Below are 24,555 nucleotides of genomic sequence, written 5' to 3'. Positions count from 1 at the left end.
AACTCTGCTAACGTTACCAATCCTCGCCATCTACTCCACTGTAACTAAAGAAATGTTGACCTGGTTTCACAGCTCTGCGTTTCCCATTTCTTACTCACCATTTTTGTTTGCCTTCATCTTTTGCATGTCCATTCATCCTGCAGGCCGAAGGTCTTGAACAGTCATTTTCCACCTCCCTGCTGCTTGAGCTTTTACCAGCAGGGATGAGCCTGTCTAGAAACGTTACGTTTACCTTCCCACCAGATGTTGTGGAGGGCAGCGAGAGAGCTTCAGTTATGGCTGTCGGTATGTAAACACACCAGGGAGAAACCTTGAGTAACAGATTCAGATCACCTGAGATTGCAGGCTGATTCATGGTAAACAACAAAACAGAAGACAATAATTCCTAAAAATAAGGTTTACTGAAGTTGTTTTCACACACAAACTTTGGAAAGTTTGGAAATATTCCACAGATGTCCTTTGTCACGTGTAGGACTTAGCAGGAAATGGTTTATTTCAGACGGCTTTTCATCAGGTGAGGGAAGTACCTGGATAGAGCGTAGTGTATTATCGTAAGAAAGTACTATCCTGAACTTACAAAACTATGGAGGCGCCTTTTTGACTGAAATTTAGAAGATGAAAAAGACAGTGGAACAATCACCACTTTACCCATATCGTGGTGATATGCTCTTTTAAAATTTACCAATTTCTTTCCTTTTTTAAAGGGTTCTTCCAGTAAGTTATCAAAAAACAGACTAAGCATCCAGGGTACCAGTGATTGTTTTTGTTCCTCTTCCTCATAAATATTAAATTACTGCAGATTATTGTTATTATGATTTAGATTGTCAATCTTGGAATAAGTTACATTTGCATATGTTGGTTTTTGCAGTTTTTAACAGAGTTTGAATACATTTTTCAGCCCTAAAATTGTCATGTGGATATCTCCTGGACATATGATTTTCTAAGAGATTAAAAATGCTGAAAAAAATTTGAATTAAAAATGCATAAAACTCCAACCCTCAATAGTTTACTTCAAGGGCCTGTAAGCTCAGAAAATTACAAATAGAATCAAAGTAAAATGGCCTCATTTAATATGCTAATGTTCATTAAAAAAAAAATCTGCTGATTCTGATCAGGTAAGAGGCACCAATTTCCTTTGCAGCCTTTACAGCATGTACAGAGATAACATCTAAAACCTTTTACTGATCCCTAAGTAAAAAAAAAAAAAAAAAAACTAACTTCAAAATTTACCCCACACCTATACATACATAAAATTTTGAGATTTTTTTTGTTAAATGCTCCCTCCAGGGTAAGCTGACTGTGGTAATTTTAATATTAATTAACGCCACTGTTCCAAAGTACTACAGAAATAATTATCCCACCTTTCCTCAAACTTCTAACATGCATCCTGCTATACTGATATGCACTATGCAGTTATATTTAGTAAGTAAAATTTATTTATAGCACATTTCACAGATAAAAACCACAAAGTGCTTTACAATAAGATCAGACATACAAGTTAAAATTAATTAAAAGCCTGTTTGTATAAAAATGTCTTCAGCTGCTTTTTAAAGGAGTCAGTAGAGTCTAGACAGCGTAAAGACAAAGGCAGAGAGTTCCACAGCCTAGGTGCCAGTGCCTGAAAAGCCCGATCCCCACGTGTTTTAGACCTAGTACGTGGGACCACCAGTAGCCTCTGACCTGAAGACCTAAGTGCTTGGGATGAAGCACGAGGTTTCAACAGGTCAGAGATATACTGGGGAGCTTCACCGTGCAGAGCTCTAAAAGTTACAACTAAAATTTTAAAATGAACCCTAAAATTTACAGGCAACCAATGAAGAGAAGCCAAAACTGGAGTAATGTGTGACCTCTTGTTTGCACCAGTTAAAAGTCTTGCCGCTGCATTCTGTACAGACTGAAGGCGATCCAGAGCTGATTTGTTGAGACACGTAAAAGGACCGTTACAATAATCCAAACGAGAAGAGATAAAAGCATGAAGAATCATCTCAAGTTCTGCCTTTGACGCCAGTAGTCTGAGTTTAGAAATGTTTCTTAGATGATAAAAACAGTTCCGGACAAGTTGTTTAGAGTGTTTCTCAAGAGACATTGAACTGTTTAACTCCAGTTAAACGGGAGTATGTTTCTCTCGTTTAACTGTTGCTAAGTTGAGCCCACTAATATTGGTTTGATGTGGCAAATCTTTTTTTCTTCATGGCGGAAAATGTCTTATACTTATAAGTATCCATTATTGTCTTCTATTCTTTTTAAATGCAAGAAGTTTAACTGGAAATTTTGCTGCTGATATGAAAAGCATTTGTGGATTATACCATGTAACTCCTCAAACCAAAAGCTACTGTTTGAAAATTTTAATTAAAATGACTCACCTGTGCTCTGTTTTTCCATTAAATACAATTTTTTTTTCTTTTTCTTGTTTCCATCTCGATGAAGGTGATATCCTCGGTCCATCCATCAGTGGTCTGGACTCACTGATCCAAATGCCTTATGGCTGTGGGGAACAGAACATGATTAACTTTGCACCAAACATCTACGTTCTCCAGTATCTGGACGCCACAGGACAGGATAGCCAGAAAACCACAGACCAAGCCATAAACTACATGATGCAAGGTAGAGCAACAAGTCATGCACCATGTTACATTAACATGCCACAGAAGGATATCTGACAAACGTGTGGCTACTATTTCTATATTAGTTTTAGCTTTATGAGGATGTTTTCAAATCTGTTAATTAAAAAGGTCAAATTCAAGATCAAATACAGAAAATGTTCAGGTTGGAGATTCATAGTGGGACCCACACTCTTTTATTCCACTTAGTATCAACCCTCTTTAACTTTTATTTTTTAAGGTTTGTTTTTAATACATTTTCTTCCTTGATACATACTTAAAGCTGGTTGTAAAAATGGGGGCTTGTCGGGGATATTCGAACCAAGGTTAGAACTTTAGCCTTTGTTAATCCCATCTTTGTTTGAAAATTCTGAACTAATTTTCTTGTCAGTAAAGCTGTTGGTGTTCCCTTTCAGTCGATTCTCTCGGCACAACACATACAGTGGCTTGCAAAAGTATTCTGCCCCCTAGAACTTTCCCACATTTTGGGACATCTCTTGCACATAGACATTGCCTGATGAGTGCTAATGACTAAATAGAGTGCACCTGTGTGTAATCTAATGTCAGTACAAATACAGCTGCTCTGTGACGGCCTCAGAGGTTGTCTAAGAGAATATTGGGAGCAACAACACCACGAAGTCCAAAGAACACACCAGACCGGTCAGGGATAAAATTGAGAAATTTAAAGCAGGCTTAGGCTGCAAAAAGATTTCCCAAGGCTTGATCATCCCACGGAGCACTGTTCAAGCGATCATCCAGAAATGGAAGGAGTATGGGACAACTGTAAACCTACCAAGACAAGGCCGTCCACCTAAACTCACAGGCCGAACAAGGAGAGCGCTGATCAGAAATGCAGCCAAGAGGTGACTCTGGACGAGCTGCAGAGATCTACAGCTCAGGTGGGGAAATCTGTCCATAGGACAACTATTAGTCGTGCACTACACAAAGTTGGCCTTTATGGAAGAGTGGCAAGAAGAAAGCCATTGTTAACAGAAAACCATAAGAAGTCCCGTTTGCAGTTTGCCACAAGCCATGTGGGGGACACAGCAAACATGTGGAAGAAGGTGCTCTGGTCAGATGAGACCGAAATGGAACTTTTTGGCCAAAATGCAAAACGCTATGTGTGGCGGAAAACTAACACTGCACATCACTCTGAACACACCATCCCCACTGTCAAATATGGTGGTGGCAGCATCATGCTCTGGGGGTGCTTCTCTTCAGCAGGGACAGGGAAGCTGGTCAGAGTTGATGGATGGAGCCAAATACAGGGCAATCTTAGAAGAAAACCTGTTGGAGTCTGCAAAAGACTTGAGACTGGGGCGGAGGTTCACCTTCCAGCAGGACAACGACCCTAAACATAAAGCCAGGGCAACAATGGATGGTTTAAAACAAAACATATCCATGTGTTAGAATGGCCCAGTCAAAGTCCAGATCTAAATCCAATCGAGAATCTGTGGCAAGATCTGAAAACTGCTGTTCACAAACGCTGTCCATCAAATCTGACTGAGCTGGAGCTGTTTTGCAAAGAAGAATGGGCAAGAATTTCAGTCTCTGTGCAAAGCTGGTAGAGACATACCCTAAAAGACTGGCAGCTGTCATTGCAGCAAAACATGGTTCTACAAAGTATTTACTCAGAGGGCTGAATAATTACGCACACCCAACTTTGCAGTTATTTATTTGTAAAAAATGTTTGGAATCATGTATGATGTTTGTTCCACTTCTCATGTGTACACCACTTTGTGTTGGTCTTTTATGTGGAATTCTAATAAAATTGATTCTTTTTTTTTTTTTTGGCTGTAATGTGACAAAATGTGGGAAAGTTCAAGGGGGCCGAATACTTTTGCAAGCCACTGTACAAGAGGCTTGTATGCTTACAAATGGCGAGCCTTCGAGCAATGGTGCCAGGACTGCCACACTCTCCCATTTCAGACCACTATTGTGGATGTTTTGACATTCCTGCAGGAGCTGCTGGATAAGGGCCTTTCATTTTCGACAATTAAGATTTATTTGGCAGCTATATCTGCTTGTCATATTGACTTTGACGGGGTGACACCAGGCGCACATCCCCTCGCCATACGTTTTCTGAAAGTGGTTTGCCGGCTGAGACCTGTGCTTAAGTCCAGTGTCCCTGCTTGGGACTTGTCTTTGGTGCTGGAGGTCCTTTGTAGCCCACCGTTTGAACCCATTGAGTCTGTGGATATGAAATTTCTTTCATATAAGACTACATTACTTCTCGCTTTGGCTTCGGCACCTGATGGCCACAAGGTCATATTGCGTCCAAATGCTGCCTATTTTCCCAAGCTCATGCCTGCATCTATTAGCTCAATGGAGTTTGAGTTGCTGAGCATTTGTTCCCCTCCTTTTGCATCTGAGGAGCAGAGGAGGATGCATTCTCTTTGTCTAGTGCGTGTGCTATGCACCTACATTGAACGCACTCAGAATGTGCGTTTATGTGACCAGCTGTGTGTCTGCTTCGCTCTGTCTAAACAGAGGCTGTCTCACTGGCATATGGCACCAGAGGTCTTGCTTTGTCCCAGTGGGTGAGAGCTCATTCCACCAGGGGGATGGCAACCTCGTGGGCTCTTTTTAAAGTGGTGCCTGTAGCTGATATTTGTGCGGCAGCTAGTTGGGCATCACCACTCAAAATTTTGCGGTTTTATCGGTTGGACGTTACAGCCCCTTCAGTGGCTCATACCGTCCTTTCTGCTGGGTCTACCGCTCACTAAGGATGTGGTGGTCCGATTCCGGTTTGGTGGCTGCTCTGCAGGGCGTGTATATGGGCTGGGTTTCGTCACTGATTTCTAGAATCGATTTGATTCCGATTCACAAGGTCCCGAATCGATTCGATCCACGATTCGATTCAGTTCAATTAGATTTGAATCTGGGAAATTTTGCCTCAGACAGTCAGAAATATTATAATTCAGATCAGTACATTTACATATTTTTGTATCTATAAAAAAGGAGGCTGACACTCGCAAGACTTTATCAAAGGTGTAAGCATCACAGCAGATGCCTTTGTGTCAAAGTAGCTGAAGATAAAACGCAGAAAAACATGAAGGTGATTTTCCTGGCCTGGGATTTTATAAAAATATTCTGCAGTACATCAAAAACGAAAGAATCAACATACGAACATTACCTCTGAAGTTACAGAGGTTTTATTAGAGACACGGCTAAGCATGTTGCATAATTTAAAAAAGTTTACATTTGTTCAGAAGCCTATTGAACAGCAGAAATTAGGTTTTCTTTTCGGAAGTAAGGAAAAAAAACAGCAGCCAAAAACGGTAGACCTGTGCGTAACAAGCAAGCGAATAATGCAGAAAACAGATTTTTAGACAGGAAACTGTTCTTGAAGTACACAGAGAGCGAGAGCTGTGCATGAAGTGTGATTTTTATCATGTTGGAAGCAAAACAGCAAAAGTAAGAGGGAATTCATGACGATGTTTATGTGAAGTGTAGTTTGGATCTTCTTTTGCTGCTGGTTCAGTCAATATAGTTTGGAGAGATAAAACTAACAGCTTTAGAATCAGCGCAAAAAGGGCGTAAACACAAAGCGCGGACCCGCCGAAACATCAGAATCGGTGAGCTGTCGGCTTTCAGCCCCGACCATGTCCGTGCCATCGGGTGAGAAAGGCGACATCTCAACACAAGGTGGCCCCACTGAGCAGTTTGGCTCGGTGAAGAGCGGCTATCGAACTGAGGGATGACTATGATGACAGCGGCTATATTTGCAGGCGGGGCCGTGCGCATGTCATCACACGTCATCTGCCTTAAAGGCGTGAATAAAGGTTTCTTCAGCCAAGACACACGAGGGCATGATATCCCATACTTATGTGTTTCACCTCCTTCCTCTCCTTCAGGGAACAGAAGTTATAGACATAACTATTTGTTTTCTTTTAATCAGTTACTTTACAAGCATTGGGGTTTTCATGTGAGAAGTGATAACAACTGTAGTTCCTACTGTGTGTGGTTTCCAGACCCATTTCTTTGATGTTTTATTTGTCTTTGGTTACACCTAGTTACTCTTGTTTGCATATGTTGCTGTATTTCCCTTATGGTAGGTTCAGTTTTCTTTTCGTCAGGTTTGATTTTGCAGCATCTGATCTGAATAGGAGACCAGTGAGGTTCGTGTTTTCACTTTGGCATGACAGATTGTGGAGGTAGACACAATGTTTTGGGAACATTTGGAAACTTACCAGAGGATAGGTTTCAGTTGCTATACCAGTACTGATGTTTTTAGCCCTGTCCTCAGTACTGCAGCAACACAAAATTTCACGAAAAGGAAATTAAACACACTAAATTCTGCTAGTCATGGTAGTGCTTACGAAGCCTTTTTGATTACACAAACCAGGTCTGAATTCTCATAGGAAAAAAATATGAAAAATCTTTTTTTTAAATCTCTATAGAATACAAAGTAGCTTGATCTTGGAGTCATTATATATTCTTTTCTTTCTTCCTACTTCCTTGATTCAATAATTCCCTCTAGGAGCTTCAGAGTAGTCCCTAGCACAAAGCCTTCCTACTCACCTTGTTCAGCCTCCAACTGTCACTGGCTGTGATGCTGCTTCTCCGAAAGATAGCTAGCCACAAAGAAAATGGTAACACTGTTAGTAAAAATGTGTTCTTGTTTGCACATTAAAGACCTTAGCTTCCTTAAAAAGTAGACTGTGCTCTGTCCTTTCATGCAGACAGCTTAATGTCTAGTGTTCAAGTCTAAATCCAGGTATTTATAGCTTGTGCTTGGTCCATAGTGTTAACATCTTTACATCTTTCACTAGATAGTAATGGTTTTTAATTTAAACCTGGCCCTGCTACATTTCTTTCTCCTTTATCTTCATCATCTACATCTAATTCAGTGGTTTCTTTTTTTGCTAGGTTCCCCCTTTGTTTTACAAGAAAATCTCCCCCAGCACAAACACGTCCTCCAACCACACACACACACACATATATGTTTTCAAACTCCATTTCAGTTTATTTCGCACCTCAAACATTTAGTAATAAAAGTAAACTGCAATAAATTACAGGTAGCAATAAAATAAACTACTAACTCTTTTACGCTACATCCACACCTACATGGTGTTTTCATAAAGAGGCTGATAAAGCATGCGTTTGACCCGTCATCCACACATAATAACTCCTGTCAAGTTGGAGATTTTCGAAAACTCAGTTTTTGCGGAGTGCGCACTCCAATCTTTTCCGGATGAGGGGCTCAGAGTAGAGCTGCTGCTCCTCCACATCGAAAGGAGCCAGTTGAGGTGGTTCAGGCATCTGATAAGGATGCCCCCGGGCGCCTCCTGGGCGAGGTTTTCCCAGACATGTCCCACTGCACCCTAAAAAATTATTCAGGGGCTTAGTAAATATCATTATAATTCTAAGTTAGATGACCTTGATTAAATCTTTGAAAATCACAAAAGTGTTATCTTGAGTTGAAAATACTGAAAAGAATGCTTAAATTTTCAACACCAGTTTTTGAGTTGAACTGAGCTCTTTTGTTCAAGTTTATTTAAAAGAAAAAATTCTGTATTTGAAACACAGGGTGCATTATTTAAATCTACTCAATATATCTCATAGAAAGTACTCATAATAACTGAGACACTGGTATTCATACTTATCATTGTCTTTAACTTTAATTATTAATGGTTCAAAAATCAATATAATTTTGTCCCCCAATACTAACTTAAAACTTTGAGTAAGACTAATGACCTTTGGCATGTACCGCACGCGAGGAGCATGGCCTCATGGGAGATTTTCTGCACGTTGAACGAGACAGACACACATCCACTGCAGACTTGGTAACGTTTTCAGGTAAGTGACCAATTCTTACATTAGCTGTCTTTATCCACACCGTTCTTTTATAACATGTTCTGAAGAAAGCGTTTGTCATGGTGGCTCACTTTTCGCAGCGTGTTTGTGCACGTTAATTTAAGTTTTCAACCCGTCTTCCAGTCAAGGCGGCGGGAAACCGCACCCTTTTATCCTTTTACGTTCTGAGTCGCTATCTGCGTTCCGGGTAATTTGACCGGAATGTCCCGGTACCAGCGACCTGACCGTTTAATTGGGGGCATTTTAGGAACCACGTGAAAGCAGGTGTGCTCAGACATTTCTAGAAAATGGCCCTGTTGAGTCGCGGTGCGGGAGCTGCGGTAGTCACGCGGCCTGACTCACTCTGTCAGGTTGTTCAGGAGGAGATGAACAGACGTCATCAATGGCTTTGGTAACTAAGAAGACCTGCCCGCGGAACAGTTCATAGCAGCAACCATGCTGCTTAGCTTTCTTGTTCTATGTGGGGTCTTTCAGAGCATATAAGACGCTGCTTTCAGCTTTGTCCCGAACAGGGCCAGTTTTTGAGAGAACGCTGACAGGACCGCCCGGGTCAGCAGATTACCTCATCCAGGGCCGGTCCAAAGTACTATGGGGCCTTAAGTAAATTTAGACTGGGGGCCCTACTTCCTTTCAGATCCCAGAAAATAATGAAAAAAAAAAAGCTTTGGTCCTTTTGGTCAAGCCAAAAGTACCATCATTTCCAGTATAGTTAGTATATAGTTAGTATAGTATAGTTCCAGAAACACTCAGTTTATTTAAATCCAGGTTGAAGACTCACCTATTCTCTGCTGCATTTGAATAAAGCACCAAATCCACACTTTTAAGCTTAAATTTCAAAACTTACATTTAACTACTGATTTTATCTACTGTTGTGATTTTATGTTTTGATTTTATATACTGTTTTGTTTGTTAGTTTGTTTGTTTGCTTGCTTTAATCAATTTTAAATCATGCTTTTTATTTGTTTTTGTTTCTCTGTAAAGCACTTTGAATCACCTTGTTGTTGAATTGTGCTATACAAATAAATTTGCCTTGCCTTGCCTAGTTACTCCCAATTTACATAAATAAATGTTTATTTCAATCCAAGCTAAACTTTCTTATAAGAGATTGGTGTTATGGCAGATTACTCAGTGACATGTTTTGTAATGATAAAGTTTTGATTTGTATTTTTTCAGCACCATCTTCACCACCAGGAAAAAAATCTGCATCAACTACAAAGTAAAGCAGGTAATTTTACTCAGAGGACTTGATGTGTTAAATTTTGGAAGGATATGATATTGTTTTATACAAGCTGAGTAGTGGATGGTGATACCACCTAAATATTTATACTGGTTTTGTGGTGGGTTATTTTAGTCATACAAATGCCAAATCTAAATTTTGAGAATTTTTCAGTTCGGTAAATATATTGATGAGTTCATGGCCTGTCATCCAGTGTCACCATGTGTATAGGCGCAGCCCTTTAAGTGGGTATTCCCCTTGTGCGCGCAGCACTGAAGTATTTTAGTCCACGCCCACCTGCTGTGTGGGCCTCACCCTGGTCTAGTATAAGTTACGGTGAGACCAGGAAATCGGCTCTACCGTTTTTCTTCAGCCAGCCAGAAGATGTCCAGCGAGACCATCCGTCTGTGTCCATCCTGCCAGACCGGCTACATCATGTCGTATGACCGACATGCCGTCTGCGTGGGCTGCCTCGGTCCTCACCATGCGGACCTTGCCCTCACACCTTAATCCTATTGCTGCTCCTGTTAGCTCCTCCCGCCAGAGGAAAAGCAGCGGAGGTCAGCCTTTTTCAAGGCTGATGCTGAGGAGGCGTTCCCACTAAGAGAGGCACTCGCTGGAAGAAGCCATCGAGTTCTTCGATGGTGGGCCGGAATTGGATGATTCCACCCACCGTGAGGAAAACGGCAGTGGTGGCAGCTCCACTGCCTCCCAGCTGGGCAGCCTGGTGACAGAAGGGTGGATGAGCCGACGCTCATCCACCCCTGGCCTTCACATGTCGGCAAGGACGCCGCTCCCAGTTGTTGGTGCGCTGCTCCTGGATCTGCCTGGCATCATCCAGGAGGCAGCTGGTGAGAAGGAACTTCCCGTCCCTCAGCCTGCTCCACCCCCATCTGATGATCGTGGCTCAAGAGTTGGGAGTTCGCCTTGTAATCGGAAGGTTGCCGGTTCGAGCCCCGGCTTGGACAGTCTTGGTCGTTGTGTCCTTGGGCAAGACACTTCACCCGTTGCCTACTGGTGGTGGTCAGAGGGCCCGGTGGCGCCAGTGTCCGGCAGCCTCGCCTCTGTCAGTGCGCCCCAGGGTGGCTGTGGCTGTGGCTACAATGTAGCTTGCCATCACCAGTGTGTGAATGTGTGTGTGAATGGGTGGATGACTGGATATGTAAAGCGCTTTGGGGTCCTTAGGGACTAGTAAAGCGCTATATAAATACAGGCCATGATCTGGCGGGAAGGTATGGCTCCACTCACTCTCGTTGCCCAGATCCCATCTGGCCTCAGTTCCCAGGGATGATGACCAACCTCTCTGAGGCAGCAGCAGAGCCAGCGAAGATTAGAGCGCCGGTCTCTACCTAGGGCTTCACAGAGGGCTTCACAGACCGGAGTTTTCCGCCTGTTCCCCCTCTGGAGCCGAGCCTCGCTTCAGTTTTCGGCACCAAAATGACCAAGGTCGTTGGACAGCGACTGGCCCATCCCGCCAAACTTGACCAGCTGATAGCAAGGTTCACTGATCGCGCACATCAATGCACTGTTCAGTCAGCTGCATTGACTAACAACACTGATTTGCTAGCGTTTGTCATCTCCAGGAAGGTGGAGGAAGCAGAGCTGCCAGAGGAGCTGAAAGGCTTTCTCTGTAAAGCCGCTGACACGATTCTGAATATGTGCGCCACTTCAGCGGTGTGTTCCTCTCGCATCGCTGCCTGGCAGACGATGGTTCAGAGGGCAACCTGGCTCCGCCTCTTCCCTCTAAGATTATACAATCTCACAGGGAAATAGTGCAAGCAATTCATAACATAAAATTTAGAAGCTTAGTGGAAGATAATACTTTATGTTGAGGGTTTAGTCTGCATACTGAACAACTCCACTTATATGGATTTATGTCTGGATGTGTAAATTAATCTTTTGCATGTTAGAAAATAAGGTCCAGGTTGCAAAAAATGGTAGATTTTTATTTTTTTATTTATTTTTTTTGATTGAATCAGAATTTTGGCCTTCAGATTTTTTGTCCTCTCCCATCCAGGTCAGTGCAGCGTTTCATAGGATCACGACCCTGAACCTTGAACCAAAGTTCATGTCATCGTTGGACTTGTATTCATCCAAACTCCTGTCCTTGTTTCAAGCCAAGAAAGGTGCTGCTGGACAACGCCACAGGGCACAGTTAAACCTTCTGCTTCAGGTAAGGAAGATTGCATTTTCTAACCACAAAAACGTTCCAACACAGCATTGAAGAGGCCCTTCCACTAAAAACGGCTTTTCTTAGGTTTCTGTTCAATATTTTAGCTCCACAGGTGTTCTTACCTTGATGGTGGGTGTGAAAACAGGTCAACAACAGAAAAAAAAATAGTTATGTTTAAGCTAGAAATGGTAAGTCATGTTTTAAATGTGCAAATTTTGCCTCAGTTGAGACTTCCTGTTTTACAGAGTGGAAATTCCATCGAGAAAAAACGAGAAGTCATCATCAGATGTTTCATTGACCATCTGGGAGAGGATCCAAGTGCCTTAATCAAAACCTTTGAGGTTGGTGCAATAAATCTGTTTTAGGAATATTAGTACCGTATTTCCCGGACTACAAAGCGCACCTGAATATTAGCCGCACAAGCTAAAATCAGGGGAAAATCCTGGTTTGTACATACATTAGCCGCACCTGACCAAAAGCCGCAGGTGTTTCAATGTTGACTTATCATATGTAAGAGAATATGCACAAAGGGAATTGTCAGGAAAGAGATGGCTGTTTGGAGACACACCCCTTTTATTAATATCTTGAAAAACAAGTTATGGGTACATATTTGCATAACTTTTTAGGTATATGTACAAGTAGCGGTAATTACAAGTAGGACACATGTGCTGTGCTTCATAAATGAGTAACAAATGTAGTACATAACAATAACCTGCAGCACACCAGAAAAATAGATTCAGACTACCTTTTAGGCTCAGGTGCAGTGACACGGCTTTAACAAGAAGAAAAGTCAGTCATTCACCACCATCTTTCTCTTCTTCCTGCGCACTGAAACCACCAAAGTCCTCTTCTCCAGTGTCGGAAACGAACAGGCTCAGGATGGCTTCGTCATCCACTCTCCGCTTCTCTCCTTCGTTGTCACTTTCAAAACCAAAGAAATCCTCATTGTCAGTGTCAGAGTCGAACACCCTCAGAAGGGCCGTGGCGGTGTCCTCCTCTCCATCATGCAACAGTCCAGCCCTTCAAATCCGTTGGTGATCGTGGATGTTTTCACACTTTTCCACGCTGTCAGAATCCACCGGTGGAATTGAGCATAACTTGCTTTTCGCAAGTTTATCACCGCTCGTCATCCACGCCTCCCGCTGAACGCGTAGCGCTACTTTGAAGTTTGTTTTTCGCGCTACTTGTACGGCACTGTGTTGCCTGGCGGATGGACATGTGACCAACATACCACTCTTGAACCCCGATACTGTGTGTCTGATCACATGCCCTTCCGCCAGGCAACAGCGGAACAAACAAAACAAATCTTACGATATGACAAAAATCATGGACAATCCAGAGAAAAGCCGCACCTGACTAAAAGCCGCAGGGTTCAAAGCTGGTGCAAAAAGTAGCGGCTTATAGCCCGACAATTACGGTAGTTTATTTTAGCTTGTGAGATCATAGAAAAGTTTTAAGATACTGTTCTAAAGAAAAAAAAACACTTCAAAGCATACAAAAGAATAGCATTTGCATTTGCTATTGCTATAAGATTTTGGAGCACAGTGTCTACATATTATGAGTACCGGTGATGTCATACAAATGAAACTTTTTGTTTCAATGTTTGGAAATATGTGAGCTTAAAACAGTTGTTTCTCTTTTTAAAGGACGGTGCTGATGCTGTCTTTGTTGAAGAGGCTTTGGCTGAGGAGGTGATGAAGATTTACCTGCTGCAGAATCAAGACAGGTCAGGCGAACCTACTGATGTGGGTATTGTTATTGAAGGCGTTACTGTTCTGGGCAAACTTGGGAATCTGAGCAAAGCCTGTTGCTATCTTTTGGGACTGTGCTATGCTCTGGATCTGAAATACCCCAAGAATTTCAAATGCACATTTGAAGCATTTCGAAAAGTGTTCATGGAGCTGGATCCAGGAAACCTTTCTGTCAAGGTTCAAAGACTGAAAAATGACCTCTGTTCATTGTAGACAAAATTTCACAGGGCTGTTCTTAAAGTGTTAGACTTGTTAAGTGACATGTAATGCTCATCAAAAGGTTCAGTTGCGACATTACATTGTTTTGACATTCCTGTTCATAAATAATGTTTGTACCATAAACTGTGTTTTTGTATTAACTTTCCAGATTCACATTAAGGTGTAAATGGTAGAGTATCATTATGGATGTTTTTTGGTCACTCTTTAGTTATAATCTTCCCAATTTTTTGGAATCAAAATAAGATGTTCAAAAACTATGTCACAGTGCAAATGTTTTTTTTTTCAGGATTTATATCTTTTTGGGATCTTAATTTTATTTTTGTCATTTGACCTTTTCTGAAAAGGTAAAGCACTGCGTTCACTTGAGCCACTTTTATTCTTTGTATGGCAGGTACATTTTTCTTGTTGTTAGCATCAATATGCCAGTTTTACAGAGTTTTATCAAGCATGCCAATTTGGATGCAATTTTATTATATAAGGCTGTTGTGACTGAAATTTTATCCAAGTTTTATCCACTGAATGTAGAACAGATTTCAGCTCACTGTGTTCAGAGAAGGAATCTGCTAAATGTGTGATTCACAAAAAAGCTGTTTAAAATAAATCATTGTGAACAATGTTGAATTGACGTGGTTCTTTTTTCCTGTGTGTGTGTGTGTGTGTGTGTGTGTGTGTGTGTGTGTGTGTGTGTGTGTATAAATAAAATAAACACTTAATTGTAATTAACGTTTTTGCTTAAATTAACTTAAAAATATTAAGTAAATTGCACCATTATTTAAAAACAAATAATTGTAATGGTGTAGGTTAAATGTGCCAAGCATTTCAGCATTTCCTAATTAATATTTTATGTAGTTTGAACTTTTGGTTACTGTTGTTTTAACTTAGATTTTCAATTGTATTTACTCAATTTTGTATGTTACTGTAACATCTTTAATTGTTCATAACAACTTATTCCATTTTAGTTGGATTTACTCAATTAATAAGGTGTATTTAAGAGATGTGATTGTTTTTGCATTTACTCATTATTTTTGAGTGTAAAAGTGTTGCACCAAAATATTTAAGTAATTATCAGTTTTAGTTCTTAGAGTGTGGGAGGAGGCCCCGGGGCAGACCCAGGACACGCTGGACAGATTATATCTCTCAGCTGGCCTGGGATCGCAGGGCTGGATAAGCTGGAGGAGGTGGCTGGGGAGAGGGAGGTCTGGGCTTCTCTGCTTGGGCTGCTGCCTCTGCGACCTGACCCTGGATAAGCGGAAGAAAATGGATGGATGTTAAATGTTCAATCTAAATATTATATTTAAATCTAAATGTTAAATCTAAATGTTACAGGAAACTAAATATTTAGCTAACATGCAAATTTATTGTATGGCTCAACGGAAATACCAAAATAAAAGCTTTATGAAAAATTCCAGTGCAAAAGTGTGCCGGTAGTGGTCAGATTGTGTCTGCTTTCCAATGATGGTCACTTCTCACCGCCATGAGCTGCCTCACTTCTTGTCTACCAGGACATCCAGCGATTTAGCTGAAAACATCCAAAGATCCGTTTTGTCAGCCATCCAAAGGTTCAGCAGTAGTGGACTCTCGGCAGCTGCAGTCTCCACTTCACAATCACTGCAGCACATGTCCAGCCAAAATCGCTGGACATGTTCATGCTAAATGTTGTGAAAAATGACTCAAAAAACATGTTTTTGTAAGGTTTTGAGTTAAATGTGGAAAAATGTTGTCGTTGATTTCAGCATGTTTCACTTTACAAATGGCGCCCCACATACCTTGGCACTTGTGCAGGTGAAGCCAAAGGCAAGATATGTTTCATCAAATTTTCTAGTCTTTGACTTGGAAGAAAGTTGGTTTGGAAACATATTTGGCGATGCTTCATCTGCTTTGCGTTTGTGTGGAGCCCTGTCAAATACCGGTCCATTACGTGAACAGTGTCCATGAGTTTGGTTTTTTTTTCTTTTTTTTTAATTCATTCATACCCCAGGTGCCTCACACTTTAGGAACATCTGATCACACCCTGTTGAATAAACACATTTAAAATGCACATCTCATTTATTTCTCTAGGTTAAGAACCTCTAGATTTGTCATTTGTCTTTGCCTTTTTTCCCATCATCTGATGTCCTCTTCACCAGGTTATGAGCGGGAGCTCACCTTTCAGAGAGGAGATGGCTCCTTTAGCGCCTTTGGAGAGCAGGACTCATCTGGAAGCACCTGGTATGTGATAAATATACCAGGTCTGTCTAAAAGAAAACATCAGTAACATGCTCATATAACTGAAAAACTCAGGAAAACTAATAGCAGGTAGTCTCTTTGCACAGGCTCTCTGCTTTTGTGCTGAGGTGTTTCCTGCAGGCACGGCCCTTCATCAACATTGATTCCAACGTGCTGCACAGTGTGGCAGCTTGGATAGCCAGCCAGCAAGGGCATGATGGGAGTTTCTTGGAGCCCGGCAGGGTGATCCACACCGAGCTCCAGGGAGGCCTGGACGGGCCTGTTTCTCTCACGGCCTACGTCCTCATCGCCCTGCTGGAAGACGCTAGCGTCAAGGTGAGATGCCATTGTTTAGGCACACTTTCCAGGGACATTTTGAGAGATTAGTGTGGGTCCGCCTCTCAGACTGAAACATGGGGAGCAATTTTATATTCAGCTTTTCCTTTGCTGAGTTAGAAATATTTTTAATATTTAATACTTATTTTAGTTTTAGTTATTTGATTTTTGATTGGCTTTTAACTCTTTAAGATTATTTTTCTGTCATACCTATTTTATTGACCTATGTGTCTCCTTATTTAAGTTCCTTTTTATACATTTTCTGTTTATTATGGTAACTTTTAACTGTAGTTACAAAATAATTGCTGAACTTTAGGATAAACAAAATATTGTGTTAACTTGTGACACATGTTTGGGTGGTGACTCATATTTTGAAGTCAAAACTTTCCACCTGCAGTCATTTATATTTGGAAGCAGCAAGCACATAACAGAGCAGGCATAAATGGAGAAGATATGCCACAGAAGTCTTAAAAGCATAAAAATAATGACCTGGGGTGGAGATGGGTTGCAAAGTGCCTTGCAGAGTGGCTTGCAGATGCAGTAGCAACAATGGACAGGCTGAAGAAGCTTAAACAGTGTTCACTTTATAAGAGTTACCAAGTAGACGTACAAAAAAACTTCTTGTGCATTTTAATTATCTAGGCTTCTGTAGTATTTTTAATGTAAAAATCAATTTAAAAACCAAAACTGACCATGCCTTATGGTTATTATCATTAACCAATCGATAAAGAGAAAGTCTCTGTTTTCCTCACATTCATGGGTAAGATCTAATTTGGCCTGACATTGTTACATGTGCCTGTACCAACCTGTCGTCTCACCTACTGCTGCCCTATTCCATATCTGTCAGGCTCTGTATGAGACCAAGGTGTCTGCAGCCGTGATGTACCTGGAGACCCATCTTGCTCTTGGTGTCTCCAGCAACTACAGCCTCAGTCTACTCACCTACGCTCTGGCTTTGGCAGGGAGCTCCAAAGCCCAATCAGCACTCAATAATCTGACTGGACGAGCTGAGATAAGAGGTACAACAGCAGCTGTGTCTTAAAAGCCAGTTTAACATTTGGGGGACATAAGCTTTCTCTGGGGGTTGTTATAACTTCATGCACCTCATTCTCATAGTTTCATGCAAATCTACATTGTTTGATTGTGAACAGAACTGTTACATTCAGTTAAAAACATTTTTGGATCATACAGTGGTTTTACTTGAAGAATGGTGTCCTTTAGTCTTTGTATGATTAATTAGTCTGTATAATAAAAATCACTATTATAAATAATTATTTCTTATTTTGAAAAGTTCATAGCTAGAAAACTCTGTTGTAATGGTAATGTGGCAGACAGCTAGACAGGACCAAGCTCCAACCTCCAGGTCAGTTTGGTGAGGCCTAGAAAACAAGCCTGTCCCTATGCCTCACCTCTGGTAATTTTAGTGACTGAATCGGATGTTGTTTCTTTTATTGGTGTCTTTCTCAGCATTTTAATTGAATTATCTGAGAGTTAGCATGGCTGGAAAAATAATCCACTTCTTGGCTTTGACTTTTAGCTATTTGTGGGAGTCTTTACCCCAGATATTTTTTGATCATCTTGCTTCTCTTTTTAAAAATAAATCATCTGAATTATGCCCTGTCTTTCTGTGAGCAGACGGTGTGCCGATGTGGTTCTCCCTGGATGACGGCCTGTCCTCATCGTGGCAACCTCGTTCATCTGACATTGAGATGGCGTCCTACGTGTTGCTGTCTCATTACAAGCTGAACTCAATCCCAGAGGGTCTGAACCTAATGAAGTGGCTCAGCCAGCAAAGAAACCACAGAGGAGGATTTGGAAGCACTCAGGTCAGATCTTAACTCCAAACAGAAGTACATGAATGTAATCTTCAAATTATTAAGATTGTACCAATCCTTAAAAAAAAAATTTTCACGTCATTATAGAAATAGGGGTGACATGGGTCGCGAGATTGAGACACAGGCATTAGAGTCTCTTCATGCGTGTTTTTTTTATTTTATTTTTTTATTTTTTTTATTGGTTTTTCATGTGGAATTACCAAAAATAGAGAGGGTATAGCCTAACATTTGAAACAGGAAAAGACCGCCGTGTAATCGATTTATTTCAACAAAGTAACTGTATTTTAAATATCACCTTTTTAAACGGTAACTGTAACGCAATACAGTTACTCATATTTTGTATTTTAAATACGTAACGCTGGTACATGTATTCCGTTACTATATATATATTCATTCCCCACTCACCTCTGTGGGCGGTTAATCCCTCAAGCTCGGGTCCTCTACCAGAGGCCTGGGAGCTGTCCTCCATGTCTGCAATGTTGCCCTCTGGTAGTTCGATCCCCTCAGTTCTGACTACCTTCCCTCTCTTTGTTATCATCTGACTACACTTGTCAAAAACTACATGTGTCAAAAAGCAGAGCTCATGCAGAACTTAATGCATTGTGTTTATCTGTGCCATGGAGCTCTATCATTATCCAAAAATGATTAAAAAGACATCAGTGGACAGGGCTGCCCTGTTCCTTTAACACCATAAACAGACTAATTGTAGTTTATTTAGATTCAATCCACCTTCCTGCTGGCCCGAATTGTCACTGGAGCCACAAATGTTGGCATACATCACTGACTGTGATTGTCTTCTTTCCAAATCTCTGCAGTGGAGTTTGGGAGAGTAAAGTTCACCTGAGCCACAGGGACACAATAACCACATGATAACTACAGACATGCGAGGATGAAATAAACCAGAACAAAGACGTCAGGGGGGGAAAAAAAGCTACACAGGCTTTTGATTTCTGCATCATCTTCTTTTTAACACCAACAAAACATAAAACAGACTTGTTGGCCCTGTCAACTCTAAATAAAGGACTTTTTCTCTACTGATTAAACTGGATTCATGTTTAAAAAAAAAAAGTCCCCAACTGTGGTTATATGTCACATCAGAGGGCAACTGTGGCCGTCTGGGTATGTAGTGACTAAAGACTTATTAACCTCTTAGCACACATGGCCACTCGTACATGCAGAACATGCGAGGCAGATGGGGAAACTGCCAGTAGATCCGAATACAGCACAGTGAGTAAAGCCCAGTGAGGCGTTGTCTGGCAAAGATTTTCTCTAAAACAGATGCACAGACATGTGCTGAATAGCAGACTCCCATCCTCAGCTGTAAACAGGAAATCAGCAATGAATATCAAAGCAAAGGATCATCAGGGATTGAAATCCCCCACATCACAGACACACGTTTGCTTACGTGTACCATGTGACCGCGAGTCTCGTTTTTTCTTTCAGGACACAGTTGTGGCTCTCCAGGCTTTGTCTATGTTCGCGGCTCGCATTGGGTCGCACGACACTGACGTCACAATCAGGGTGGACATCGACCCTTCGACCACTGTCGCCTCCTTCCAAATCAACAACGAGAACTACCTGCTCCATCAGAGCCAACAGGTACACAGATGAGCCAGCGTTATCGGAAAACAGCGGCTGAAGTATTATCCAGCAATATTTGTGGGGATGAGTCAGATATCGGCTGGTTATTGAAGGCTGTCAGCAACTGATCAGAGCAGAGTTCATGGAACAGTGAAACAAATGATTACATCCAGCATGTAATATTATACAGATAATTCAGCTCTGTCATATTCCCTCATATTGAAAGGAAAAACGTGGAACTATATTATATTTCCTAAAAATGCCCTAAAAGATTTACTGCTTGGTGTGAGTCAGTCTTCTAAAAGGAGTTGCCTACTCCTTTTAGTCCAGTTAAGGACTTAATTTAGTTTTTAACAGTTGTTTAGTGCACAGCAATAAAAAAAACTGCAATAATCTGTCAATAAAAACATAGAGATTGTTTTTTATGCTTTAGATTACTCCAGAAGAAAGTTTAATCCTGCAGGTGACAGCAGAAGGTCGTGGACTCGCCTTGTTTCAGGTAACAGGACATGTCACTCGTGTAATAGCACCTCCTGCTGGTCTGTGTTCAGTCTGCTGAATGGTATAATAGTAAGAACAATAGTTGTTCAGATTATGTCAAAAACAAAGCCACTTAAATTGTGGTAGTTAAAAAGTTAAAGAACAGAAGCACATATGTCAGACTGCCCACTGGGTCAATGCTGCAGAAAGCTTTAGTGAAATTCTGCAGAAGCTACTTACAGCAAGTACTTTTAACTAAAGAAACAATAAAGAAGCTGCATTTTTCCTTTAAACCTCTGTGTGATTCTCATTCTTATTCTGTAAATTTGGTTCTTCTCTTCCTTCAGCTTAACGTTTTCTACAACGTCAGGAACAAGGAGATGAGGAGAAGGAGGCGAGAAGCTGGCGAACAGGAAGCGTTTGAGTTGTACGTCAAGCTGGTCGACAGCGAAGTAAACTGTGCACATCTGTACATCTGCACCAGGTGAGCGGGTCGGCATCTGTTTCTTCACATGCCAACAGCTTGATGCAACAGATTCATCAGCACAGCAATCAGCAGGATGTGTGAGAAGCGTTTCCAGCGATCATCGTCTGTTTACAAACAATAAAACATAATCAGCCAAAAGCACCAGATGTCAGTTTGACAACAGACCCGAGAAAAACTGAAACATTTGTTAGAAATAACCTTTTTGAAACCAATACATCTCCAAATATATTTATTCACTTTTGGAAAGTGCCTAAAACAATACACAGATAACTTCTAATCACTGTGGTTATTTGGTCTTTGCTCTGACAAGTTTGCTGAAACATTTAAATTAATTTCTGTTCATCAAGAAATTATTTTTTATTGCTCCTTCTTTTTAAATAAATGTATCATTGTCGGTAAATTTCACCCTAATTATGTTTATACTCTTGAGAAAGTTCCAAAGATAAATAAAGGAGTACTTTATAGCAATTAAATTTATTATTTTAATTTACAAGAAACTTAATACAGGCTAAGAGTCAAATAAAATTTGATTTGATTAGAATAACATTTAAATGTTTTTTTTTCTTTTCCTTTGTGTGGTGTTGTGGTCCTCTGCAGGCTGGTGTATGGTCTGGGCCTGAGTGCAACGGGAATGGCCATCATGGAGGTGGGGCTGCTGAGTGGCTTCAGTCTGTCGCCGGTTGGCATCGAGACTAACGACGTTGTAAAGAAAGTGGAGACGCAGCTGGGAAAAGTCATCCTGTACCTGGACTCAGTGAGCGGCTCACAAACACTGATGTGTCTGAGTGTAAATACTGAAGCTTAAGTTATAAATTTATTTCCAGGTGACAACGCTGGAGATGTGTGTCCAGATTCCTCTGATTATTGAGTATAAAGTTGCCAAAGTCCAGGAAGCTACGGTCGTCATCTATGATTACTACGAACCAAGTAAGACTTCGCTCATATGCTTATATTAATGGATAATCATTTTACTCTCCCCTGCAAATACTGTGTTTTGCCCAATAAAATCAAAGAACTCTTATTTAAAATGATATATAATTATAACACAAAAGACAAAGTGTTGTTGTAACAACATGGTGGAAACTCTCTCAAACGTATTCATTCGTTGTATACATGTGACATTGTTTCAGACTGAGAATGAATTGAGGTGCAAACTATTTTAACTCTTTCCCTTATAAACCAGCTCTATTCTGATTAGTTGTCCGCCGTTAATGGAAACTGGGAGTGGGGGGCTTCTGTGCAACTAGCCAAAGCAGTGTGGCAGGGATGACTGTATTATCTTAACAACATCATAAATAGCAGAAAGTAGAAAAAATTGCCTGAAACAGAGCATTTAGAGCAGTCTGAAGGCTGAGCTGGATCCTATGGCTCACAGAGATCACTTCTGTGTGTACTCAGCTCATTATATGAAGCTTATATGAAGACCACATTCAAGTTCATGAACAAATAACAATTAAACAGTATACTGTTTGCACAGGGACACAGTTGTTATCATTTTTCCCTGAAAACGAGGGACTGTATAAAACAATTCCTAAACAGTTAATGCAATATTGTAATTAAGCTCATTAAAGTCAAAGTGAAAATCAGCACTTTAACCTCACTGAGGCTGTTTGATCCACTGTGGTAGTAAACGGAAGCAAAATGACACAATAAAATGCACGATTGTGTAGAAATATATGGACCTAAAGCAGAACATGTCCACTTTTATTTTTTTACTTTCAGTTTTGATGTTTTTATAATCTTGTATATGGGGAAAATGCATGCAGTATGATCCAAACCAGGACAGCCTGTCATGTCCATGTAAACACACCGAGGACCTCCACTGACGTTTTATGAGTTTTTTATGCTTTTGTTTAGCAAGAGTTTAGCACTGTGTGTTCACCCAATCACGCGAAAAACCTGTGATTAAACAAAATGTATTGGCCTGAATGATTGCTACAAGCCTTTTTCTCTAGAACAGGGGCGTCAAACATAAGGCCCCAGGGCCATAATGGGCCTGGCAAAGACTCCAATCCGGCCTGGATCAGGAAATCTGGAAAATTTGAAGGAGTGCACACATTTTTGAAGTTTTAATTGTATTTTAAAGCTTTTCCTATTGATGACCCCCCTCACTCCCATTGCCCATCACTCTACACTAGGGGTGTGCAAATCCAGGCCTCAACGGCTGGTGTCCTGCAAGTGTTAGATGTGTCCTTGATCCAACACAGCTGATTTAAATGGCTAAATTACCTCTTCAACATGTCTTGAAGTTCTCCAGAGGCCTGGTAATGAACTAATCATTTGATTTAGGTGTGTTGACCCTGGGTGATATCTAAAACTTGCAGGACACCGGCCCTTGAGGCCTGGAGTTGGACACCTGTGCTCTACACCAAAACAAATAAGTAATAGATGAACAATTAAATGACAGAAAGTTCTACATTTTTAATGTCTAAAAATGTACACTTTTATACAGTGGATTCAGAAAGAAAGAAGAAGAAATTTTCTTTGAATGAACCAAAAATGTGTATTTTATATAATTATAGGACAGTCTGGGCAATGAACCAACTTTCTCTGTAATTTCACACATTTATCATGTAGTTTTGCTGCTCCAGCCAACTTGAGATAAAAGAGTTTTGAGTTTGACATTACTGCTTGTGAGGTAATGAAAAAACATTTACATTTTAATTTAATAATACATTTTTACATGCTTTGTGATAAAACAATAAATTGGGTATCAAAATAAGGTTTAAAAATATAAAAAGCAGAAGTATATAAGAATGATTTTCAGTTTAAAATATACTGCAAAACTGAAAATTCACTGATAGCCGCCAAATTTTACAGTTACAGTGGTCCCTCGCTATCCGGTTGTTCAGTGATGACGTGACGAATCCTACTTCCGGGCCTAAAGTAGTCTGCGTTTAATATGGCTTTTGTGTTGTTAACATGTTTAATGTTTTTTATTTTATTCTATTTGATCTCAAAAAGCTCCTAAAACAGTCAGTGATCACTGTTGACCTCTCTCGGCTTTTATTACCGCTAATCATTTATTTAAGCTCAGTTTTTAAAACCTTAGTATGTAACTACAGCCCAGCCCATGCAGCAGTACATGAATGACTAACCTCGTATTGTGGATGGATTATCTCAGTTGTTCTCCTGGCTGAAGTTTGGTCCTTTTACAGCATCCTGCCATGCGATTACATTTGTTCCTGACCACCGAGAACACTCACATTAACTTTTATCGAGTGGAAAAAAAGTTAGCTTGTTTATATTATGCTAACATAGCTGTGTCACTAGCGGTCACGTAGCACATCATTATATACCAGCTAGCCCAACTTCAGTAACCCTACAAACGTCACTGCTGTTTAGTTTTCTGTCTTCATTTATGCTGGAAGTGATAACAGAGCTGTACGGTTTAATTTGTTTCCAAAACCCCGCAGTCAGGACATGCTATATTGCAGAGGTGGGACCAAGTCATTGTTTTGCAAGTCTCAAGTCTTTATCCTCAAGTCTCAAGTCAAGTCTCAAGTAATGTCAGGCAAGTCAGAGTCGAGTCTCAAGTCACTGGTGTAAAAGTCCAAGTAAAGTCACAAGTCTGAAATTTTGAATTTCAAGTCCTTTCGAGTCATTAAAAAAAAAACGAAAAAAAGAATGTTGCAGTTATATGATAAATGTAAATATTAGACCATGTAATTTTTAAATCTGTGTTTTTCTCAACACATGACAAAATAGTGAACTTAGAAAATATACACAAATTGTGAAATTGCACCTCTTTAAAATGCAGCTCAATTAAACCTAGCTCCAAGAATAATTTTCACCGACAGTTCTGAGATAAGCTGCATGTTATTCTTGGATGCGGTTGTAGGACCAGCTTTA

The 24,555-nt window shown here is 40.6% G+C and overlaps 2 protein-coding genes across 3 annotated transcripts in view; both read left to right on the top strand.

Moving 5' to 3' along the window:
- Window positions 1-24,555, top strand: part of cd109 (CD109 molecule) — a 54,123-nt gene that overhangs the window by 24,428 nt on the left and 5,140 nt on the right. The window contains exons 22-32 of the mRNA XM_086265146.1: window positions 144-285; window positions 2,428-2,604; window positions 15,906-15,987; window positions 16,092-16,320; window positions 17,168-17,339; window positions 17,956-18,146; window positions 19,599-19,754; window positions 20,170-20,235; window positions 20,564-20,700; window positions 21,301-21,457; window positions 21,528-21,630. Of these exons, the coding sequence (XP_086121272.1) occupies window positions 144-285; window positions 2,428-2,604; window positions 15,906-15,987; window positions 16,092-16,320; window positions 17,168-17,339; window positions 17,956-18,146; window positions 19,599-19,754; window positions 20,170-20,235; window positions 20,564-20,700; window positions 21,301-21,457; window positions 21,528-21,630 (1,612 nt within the window). The remainder of the gene's footprint in view (window positions 1-143; window positions 286-2,427; window positions 2,605-15,905; window positions 15,988-16,091; window positions 16,321-17,167; window positions 17,340-17,955; window positions 18,147-19,598; window positions 19,755-20,169; window positions 20,236-20,563; window positions 20,701-21,300; window positions 21,458-21,527; window positions 21,631-24,555) is intronic.
- Window positions 7,955-14,400, top strand: LOC147313178 (uncharacterized). 2 transcript variants are annotated; one of them, XM_086265145.1, is made up of 5 exons: window positions 7,955-8,402; window positions 9,594-9,645; window positions 11,654-11,809; window positions 12,055-12,150; window positions 13,456-14,400. In XM_086265145.1, exons 3-5 carry the CDS (start codon window positions 11,705-11,707, stop codon window positions 13,771-13,773), a joined length of 519 nt encoding a protein of 172 aa, XP_086121271.1. In that variant the 5' UTR covers window positions 7,955-8,402; window positions 9,594-9,645; window positions 11,654-11,704; the 3' UTR covers window positions 13,774-14,400. The 2 variants fall into 2 exon arrangements, with proteins under 2 accessions (XP_086121271.1, XP_086121270.1); XM_086265144.1 differs by lacking the exons at window positions 7,955-8,402; window positions 9,594-9,645 and having other exon boundaries at window positions 11,226-11,809.

Source organism: Aulonocara sp. 'chitande type north' Nkhata Bay, linkage group LG15 (assembly GCF_057382095.1).
Source record: "Aulonocara sp. 'chitande type north' Nkhata Bay isolate Kocher_YH1m ecotype deep benthic linkage group LG15, A_spYH_male_GT1.1, whole genome shotgun sequence".
Classification (NCBI taxonomy): domain Eukaryota; kingdom Metazoa; phylum Chordata; class Actinopteri; order Cichliformes; family Cichlidae; genus Aulonocara; species Aulonocara sp. 'chitande type north' Nkhata Bay.
The sequence above is the reverse complement of the archived record's forward strand: the minus strand, read 5'-3'. Positions and strand labels throughout refer to the sequence as shown.

Coding starts and splice junctions, on each gene's coding strand:
- LOC147313178 (XM_086265144.1), top strand. CDS start 11,519: ATGTGTAAATTAATCTTTTGCATGTTAGAAAATAAGGTCCAGGTTGCA. Junction 11,810..12,054: donor AGTTAAACCTTCTGCTTCAG/GTAAGGAAGATT, acceptor CCTGTTTTACAG/AGTGGAAATTCCATCGAGAA. Junction 12,151..13,455: donor CCTTAATCAAAACCTTTGAG/GTTGGTGCAATA, acceptor CTCTTTTTAAAG/GACGGTGCTGATGCTGTCTT.